Source organism: Physeter macrocephalus, chromosome 6 (genome assembly GCF_002837175.3).
Source record: "Physeter macrocephalus isolate SW-GA chromosome 6, ASM283717v5, whole genome shotgun sequence".
NCBI lineage: Eukaryota > Metazoa > Chordata > Mammalia > Artiodactyla > Physeteridae > Physeter > Physeter macrocephalus.
The window spans coordinates 37,668,968-37,677,763 of NC_041219.1; the positions used below are offsets into that span (position 1 = coordinate 37,668,968).

An 8,796-nucleotide genomic window follows, 5' to 3' on the forward strand; every position below is an offset into this window, starting at 1 on the left:
GCACAGGCTCCGGACGCGCAGGCTCAGCGGCCATGACACACGGGCCCAGCCGCTCCGCGGCATGTGGAATCCTCCCGGACCGGGGCACGAACCCGTGTCCCCTGCATCGGCAGGCGGACTCTCAACCACTGCGCCACCAGGGAAGCCCGCGAAGACATTTTAATTACTTGCAAGCAAGATGATAAAGGGCACATAAAATCAGTTTCTTTCCTTTCACAATACTCAAGGAATAAGAAATGAGGCAAATTTTTGAACTGTGACGATTATAAGAAACCAAAGTCATACCGTAGAATATTTTTTCTAGATCCTGTGAAACAATAAAACAAACATTTGTTTGTATTACATGGCTAAGATAGGTACTAAATAGAACCCAGAAAGGTTAATGTAATTTGTAAAGTCCTTTTCAACCCTTTGATTTTTCACTGTTAATTTTTCAAATCATAGCTCTAATTTGACATTTCTTGAGTAGCAAAGGTGTACCAGACAGAGGTGTACTAGAAAGCTCACCACAGGGGTTGCTCAGCCATTTATTCCCTAAAAGAGATGAGGTGCCTTGGTAGTCCAAGATAATAATATCAGATGATTATGGTAAGTCAGACACTCAAACAGGAAATGGGTAACTCCTGCAGGAGTATCTTGTTAGCAAGAAACTAGTGTTAAAAGTACAATGTTGAAATCTTTAGTTGGGTAAATGAGAAGTTTCTGGGAACTCATGAACCATAGCTGAGAAATCTTTAACTTGAGGAACCAAGACTTTTAACTTCTGATAATGATATTTGCTCTTGAGAGGATTGCTTTTGATGATTGGAATAAAAAAGATCCACGAATGAAGGGACTTTGTCTTGTTCATGACTGTATCCCCAGTGCAAAAAACTGTTCCTCATGTCATAAATGTTCAATACACTTTGTTAAATACATGAATGAAAAAATAAATAAATAGACACGACGTTCATCAAGAACACTTGCTTTGCCGACATGAAGGACTGTCGAGAGGAGTTTACCTTGTTTATTTAGTAAATGGCCATAGTGTGGCCCTCAAAGAAAAAGCACCTCTGCAAGACTCGCCACTGTTAGGATTCTGGTCTGCTCTTCATGCCATAGAGGGTGGCTTTCTAGTCCTCTAGCCCTTTCTACTTGTTCGAAACCTCTGTAGAGAAATTCTGACTGTAGACTGATTACTCTTGCAAGAAGTCTGACAATCCTCATTCTAGATATATCATACTGGGTAACTTAGGGAGATAGGAGAAAATGATTTGGGGTAAGCATAATCCATGTTAGGTATCCTTTTAGGTGAGACTATATAGGGAAATCCCTTTTAACATTCTCACTCAGAACTTCCCAATTCTAACTGGAGGAGAATCAACTAAGAAGTATGAAGACAGATTTTTAAGTGAAACAAATAATTAGAAGGGTTGCTTTCTAGGTGTATAGTAAATATGAAAATAACTCCTGGTTAGCAACAAAGAGAAGGGAACAAATACATGTATTTGACCATGGAAACAAACAAGCCAAAAAAGATGAAGAAAAGAGAAATACAGTAGATGGGTGCAATAGAGTGATAACAACCAGTACAAAGGATTTCGATCTGATTTTCAAAGTCAAAGTCAAAATCCCTGGTGGAGGGGTATGAGTCAGTAAGGGGGTGGTTTTACCTGACAACATCCATTGAGCTTGCTCCAGATTTAAAGAAGTCTGTTGAATCTTCAATAACAGGGACGTTGCTTAAAATTCCAGCCCAGATGACCTACACGAGGGAAACTTTTATGAGGGAGCTGCCATGTAGAACACTGTGGCAGAGACTAATCAGCTTCCCACAAAACCTACTTCTTTTTCTGGATTGACTACAATTCTCAGCATCTCTTCAAGTTAGAGGCGGCCGTATGACTGACTTCTAGCCGGTGAATATGAATATAAGTGACCTGTACTCCCAGTCTTGTCCCATGAAAACCCTCCTTCACACAATTCTCTGTGTTCTTGTGCTCTGCTTGGCTGTCTGGGATGGAGATGACCCCCGGCAGGACCTTGAAGATAGCCCAGCCCGGGTTCCTGCTTGACTCTGCCCCTAACCCTCATGTTCCAGCTTCACCCCGAACCCCAAGGCCAACCTAGAACTGCCTTGGATTATTTATGTGAGTGACAAATAAATGTGCGTGTAAATTTTGGCACTGATTTCCTTTTGCAGCTAATACAAAAAGGAGGAAATAAAAGTTCCATCCCAACTACTTTGAGGATTAATGGTACCAGTTAACAAAAATGGTTTCGTTTTCCAAGATACGAGTAACATTAACAACTTCACGTGTTCACCTTGATGGTCTCCGCCACCTTCACCTCTTCGGCTGTAAGTTCCACCACTGATGTCTCACCCGCTGAAAAGTACTGAGAGGCGGGAATCATTTTTCCATCTTCAAACTGCAGATTTCTCACCATCAGCTATGAAATAACAACAAAACAAGCAGAAGAATTGAGGATTAGGACAATTCAAAAGTGAGACTGGTGGGAGGAGTCTTATATGGGTATAAGAAGCAGCTTATTTGACAAATATAAAAATATGGATTAAAAGCACTCACTGTTATGTGTAAAAGGACTGAAATGGTATTTCAGCCATGGCAGCAGAGAGGAGGAAGTTAAGTCTATGGGTAGATATATCTCAAAATGGATGATAAGCACCCCACCCCCCCCAAAATTGACATTCGGACATAGGTATTGGGTCTAAAGTCTACCGTAAATACCACTGCTACTAGTACAAGTACTACTACTACTACTACTGCCATCTTCTGAACACTTACTCTGCAGCAGGCACTGTGCTAAGTACGTATATGCTGAAGTATCTTATTCAGTCCCATAAATCCTGATGGTGGCAGGTGTCCTTATTATCCCCATTTTACTGATGAGGAAATGGGGGCTCAATGAGATTAAGTACTTTGCCCAGTGCCACACAGCGAGTAACAGAGCTGGGGTGACAACCCAGGACTAGATGGATTCTGAAGCCTACAATCTTAGTCACTGATCTATCCTGTAAGCCATCAGAAAGTGTCTGTGAGCTGCAAATTCCCTTTTGCTTTCTTTACTGGGCAGCTGCCCAAGAGCCCAGAGAGGCCCAGAGTCCACGCTCCCAAGCACAGGCAGAGTGGGTGGGCATCTGCCTGGTGAGACAGAGGGAGGAGCATCTGAAGAGGCCACATCATCTGATCCTCCCAGACTCTGCCAGTGGGAAGGCAGACAGACAAGATCACTCTCTCTGTTTTACAGATGCGGAAACTGAGCCTCCGAGGGGAGAGGCGTCCCGCCCAAGACCAGTAAGTGGCAGGGATTCACGACCTGTTTCCTGACTAAACTCCAAGCTCTTTCTACTGTATCACAAACCAGGCTGTGCGGGTCCTCGGGGCCCGTCCTGAGAAGGCTTCTTCTCATCAAGGTACCTAGAGCCAGCTCATCCCCAGAGAGAAATGGAGCACGGACACCTTGAGCTCCTACATCCCACTGCAAAGCCAGACTACCCTGTGAAAGCTAGTCCCTCAATAGCTTGGGTTATCAAAGGAAACCAAAAAAATTATTTTAGAGGTAACCATGTCGAGCACTCACTGCTTCTCCATCGTTACCAAAAAGAACAAGGCCGCTTTTGGTAACAAGACCAGGCTTCTTGGCACCTTTAATTTCCAGTGGTTCTCCAGGAGGGATGGAGCTATTCAGTAATGATGAGCCGTAGAAAGTGACCACCTAATAAAGAGATCAAACCCAGGTTGTGAAAGGGGGAAGTGAAGGCTGGTTATAAGGGTGTATGCGAGCAGCACTCCTGGCAAAAAAGCTGAAGTTGCAATTCTCATCTATGACAAAATTAGGGACCCCCCCCACCCCCAATGATATCAAGCATCTATGCAAGAGATAGTCTGTGAATGTGATTGAAGAGTTTAAAAAAATGCCGCACATCCAGGTGACACGAGTATACATTTATCATTTATGCACATTGACACAACGGTGAATGAGATAAAAGCTCTCACAGACTTTGCAGCCTGAAGGTAGGGTTTGTGGGGGAAGTGGAGGTGTTGGTGGGGTATCAGGGAGGGCAGATGCAGAGTAGTAAACAAACTATTATATTGCAGTGGGATGTACGACGGGAGGTACAGGTGCTTTGTGGGTCGGTTTATGGAAACAGGGCTGGATCCAGACTGTAACTAAGAGAACTGGATACTAATTGATTTGTTATTATAATTATTATTATAATTCTATGGCCATTAGCTATCATTCATTTATTGAGCACTATAATATATATATTTTTAAATTAATTGGCTGTGTTGGGTCTTCGTTTCTGTGCGAGGGCTTTCTCTAGTTGTGGCAAGCGGGGGCCACTCTTCATCGCGATGCGCGGGCCTCTCACTATCGCGGCCTCTCTTGGTGCAGGGCAGAGGCTCCAGATGCTCAGGCTCAGTAGTTGTGGCACACGGGCCTAGTTGCTCCGCGGCATGTGGGATATTCCCAGACCAGGGCTCGAACCCGTGTCCCCTGCATTAGCAGGCAGATTCTCAACCACTGCGCCACCAGGGAAGCCCAAGCACTATAATATTTAATATTTATTGAATACTTATTCTATGCCAGGGACTAAGTACTTCGATTAATTAATATGTATTAACTCATTTCATCTTCACAACAACCCCAAACCTATAAAGGAGGCACTATTATTAGTCTCATTCTACAATGAGGAAACCAAGGCACCCAATGGTTAAATAACGTGCACCCAATGGTTAAATAACCTGCCAAAGGTTACACAGCAAATAGTTGCAAAGCCAGAATTTTATTTATTTATTTATTTTTTTCAGAATTTTAATGGAAACATTCTGGCTTCAGATCCCACACTTTTTTTGTGTGAGTATATCTGTTTTGAAAAACTGGGTATTATCAGTTGTGGTAAAATATATTCATATGCTATGATGATGTCACTCTAGTCTAAGATATACACCCAGTGCTAACCATGTGATCAAGGGTACATGTGCAAGGATGTCCATGGTAGCATTGCTTATTTTTTTATTGAAGTATAGTTGATATATAATATAAAGTTACAGGTGTACAATATAGTGACTCACAATTTTTAAAGGTTATACTCAATTTATACTTATAAAATATTGGCTATATTCCCTGCATTGTACAATATATCCTTGTAGCTTAATTTATAAATAATAGTTTGTACCTCTTAATCCCCTACTCCTATCTTGCCCCCCCGCCCTTTCCCTCTCCCCACTGGTAACCACTAGTTTGTTCTCTGTATCTGTGAGTCTGCTTCTTTTATATTACATTCACTAGTTTGTTGTACTTTTTAGATTCCATATATAAGTGATATCATACAGTATTTGTCTTTCTCTGCCTGACTTATTTCACTTACCATAGTGCCCTCCAATCCTACACTTTAAGCACTGCACTAAACCTCTTCCCTTGGTCCTTCGTTGATCCCACATATTTTTATTGACACCTAATAGGCACTAAGAACCCTGTGTAAGTGCTGAGAGTATCAAGACAATAACATGATGCTCTTGCCCCTGAGGGGTTCACAGTCTACAGGGGTAAGAGGGATAGATACATAAAGAGATGCTTATAGTATATAATATGCTGTGTCAGAGCTAGGCAGGGCGTTACGGGAGCAGAGAGAAGGGACGTCCAATCCCGCCAGGCTGGGCGTGTGAGGTCAGGAGATTTCCTACAAGAGGTGAAACCTGAGAAGCTGAGCTGAGTGGAGATCCCGCAGGGATTAGAAGGCCTTTCCCACGCCCTGCCCACTGCCCCTGCTGCATCTCTCCCCATTGCCTCTCACACGTGGAGCTACAGCTTCACTGAACTCTACTGCGAGTCCCTGTCCAGGTAATATGCTCTCCTACCTCTGGGTCTTTAACTCTTTGACTCATTCTCTACCTGTTGACCTCTTCTCGAAGTGCAAGCAAAACAGTCAGCTTTTCTAGAAAGCCTTTCCTAAGACACCTGAGTCTGGGCCTCAGTGACATCATTTGTCTTACTTCATTGTGTGCGTTTATTCACTTCTCTGCTTTCTCCATAGAACTGCAGTCTCCCTGAGAGCAGAGGCTGTGCCTAGTGTCTGCTTCACACCAAATGCTCAATACATGGGGAGTAAAGAGGGAGGTGGTCACGTGTACCTAGAACTCTTTTAGCTGGTCACGTGTACCTAGAACACAGACTCTCCTCACAACCAAAGGAAGAACCAGAGGAAGCCTAGACTTATGTGTAATACCTCTTACAAAGGTTATATGCAAAAAAAAAAAAAAAAAAAAAAAAAAAAAAGGTTCCTAGAACATACCTGTCCATTTATCTCTGTCCAAGCTCCAGGGACTTTATCATGACCTCGGATCCAGTTATGTAAAGCTTCAGCAGACTGATCCCAAGAGATCTAGAAATGCACAAAGCACAGGTTGAACTTCTAATGCTGCAAGTCTCAAAGGCAATAGAAACATTTCTCTCCATCAGTGGCGGACATGAGTAGAGATGGGGTAGCAGCCTCCCTTGGAGATCTACCTTTTGGTGAGGAAATGGTACACTGAAAACTGCTTAAAGGTGGACAACAATGAACTCTGAGATGTGTTACTGAGTTGATATAAATACCTCAGCATTTTCCTTTTTCTTGATACCTTCATATGTTGCAGCTTCTTCTGACTGGGGAATACAAGGAGCTTTTCCATCGGCTATGAGCTGGACAGCTTCCACCTAAAGCCAAAAATGTTACCTGTGTTAGAGCCCAGTGGTCAACAATGGCATGGCCTGTTTAACTGAAGTTTCTGTTTAACAGAATTACTACATATAAATCTGTCCAGAGAGTCAGATTTTGATAAAATAACTACCATTTCTTTGGATCCATAATTATGCCAGGCAGTGTGGTGGCTACTTTACGTAAAATATCCCTTGCAACATCACACCAGTCCTACAACATGGGTATTATTAGTCCTATTTTACAGATGAGGAAACTGAGGCCTGCAAAAAGCCTCAAGCTACTAGCTCGAGAAAAAGCAACTAGCTCAAGATCACAGAGAGAGCTTGTAGGTGGTAGAAGCAGGATCTGCATCCAGGTCTATCTACTGCTAATGTCCATCCTGTACTTTTTAAAATGACCCCTTTATTTAAGCAAATTTCAATCTCCCCTTGGTGTTTCAATGGAAATTTCAGGAGTATAATTGCAAAATAAGTCATTGTGGGTTATTTCTGCTCATCATGATGATTCTAGAAAGTCATATTTAAGGAATTCAACTGGCTTTCTAGCTTAGGACACCTGGAATAAAAAAACAATTAGAACTGTCCATGAGTTTGATTGCCTTTGGGATGTGTCCTACATCCCCTTCCACGCCATATTTATGTTTACCTTGAGTTGAGAGCCTCTCTCCTTCACTGGGAGACCTATGTGAGCTCAAGTTCTCAGTTTTCTCTCTAAGTACTCACAGCTAAGTACTCCAACCTCCACAAGAGCATGTGGTGGGAGCCACCTGGGAACAGGGCCAAGTATACAGCTCATTCATTCCACCTATTTCTGGCTATAATATCACCAGGTACAGGATCCAGGCTTGCTCGAATGCTACTGAACACACAAAATACTATTTTGATTATAATGATCATTTTGAGCACCTATGTGTGCCAGATGCTTTAAACAAACGTCATTTAATTTTCACAACAACCCTGTAAGTCAGGTAGTATTATCCACATTTTATAGATGAGGAAACCGAGGCTAAGTGACCTGCCTATTATACAACAAATAAGTGGTAAAATGAGAACTACTCTCTTAATCGTTAAATGATACAAAGCACTGCTCTCCTTTCTCCTAAATCAATGGCTGCTTCTTTATATCATCTTACTGTCCATCTCTGTGTTGTACTTCTACCATATCAAACTATAGAAGACATTAAATGACATTGAAATTATCTTTCAATGTTTTTACAGGTTAATATATTTTTTCTTTGTGGTGCACATGTTTTGAGCCTTTAATCCAGAGCATATCTGAACAAATAAAGCAGTGTTAAATTTCACCCTTTTACATAGACTGATTTTAAATGTTTTTGAAGAAAGCCCAAATTACATATCAAAATTTCTTAAGATTCTGCTGCTTCTTTACAATTAGTCGTTATAAACAGGGTTGGAGATTCAAATATTTGGTAAAATGAATGAAGGAGTTTGATTACTACTTTGTCCACTTGATCACTGTGCTCAGAAGAACAAGTCAGATTCATAGACTAAGAAATTCTAAAGTGCAGATTTCCACCCTCAAAATACCATCCTACTGGCAAATATAAAATCTAATTTTATTTTGGGGCTTTTTATTTTTAGTACAAATTCACAGGAGCAAATTCTCAATAAAAGAAAAACTTTAAAGCGTTACTAAATTCTCCTTGATAGCATAAATATACTGACCATGGCCTTGATTCCTTCAGGAAAAAGAAATCGATTATAAAGTGCATCCACTGTATCATTGGGTTCGACATCACACGACCTCTGGAGAAGGATGGGTCCTGTGTCTAAACCATCATCAGCCCAGAAAACAGAAAACCCAGCTTTCTTATCTCCCATGATTAGAGTCCTGGGAAAAGAAGAGTTGCAACTTAAAATGTTGGTTAACTGTATCATAAGGTGATAAATTAGTGACATTAAAGTACAAGGTGTTGGGGCTTCCCTGGTGGCGCAGTGGTTGCGCGTCCGCCTGCCGATGCAGGGGAACCGGGTTCGCGCCCCGGTCTGGGAGGATCCCACATGCCGCGGAGCGGCTGGGCCCGTGAGCCATGGCCGCTGAGCCTGCGCGTCCGGAGCCTGTGCTCCGCA

General features: G+C 42.2%; 1 protein-coding gene across 1 annotated transcript in view; it reads right to left on the reverse strand.

The window, feature by feature from the left end:
• ALDH1L2 (aldehyde dehydrogenase 1 family member L2) overlaps positions 1-8,796 on the reverse strand; it is a 60,105-nt gene that overhangs the window by 35,849 nt on the left and 15,460 nt on the right. The window contains exons 4-9 of the mRNA XM_028490594.2: positions 8,392-8,557; positions 6,601-6,702; positions 6,299-6,388; positions 3,583-3,717; positions 2,305-2,430; positions 1,658-1,744 (exon numbers count right to left, since the gene is read on the reverse strand). Of these exons, the coding sequence (XP_028346395.1) occupies positions 1,658-1,744; positions 2,305-2,430; positions 3,583-3,717; positions 6,299-6,388; positions 6,601-6,702; positions 8,392-8,557 (706 nt within the window). The remainder of the gene's footprint in view (positions 1-1,657; positions 1,745-2,304; positions 2,431-3,582; positions 3,718-6,298; positions 6,389-6,600; positions 6,703-8,391; positions 8,558-8,796) is intronic.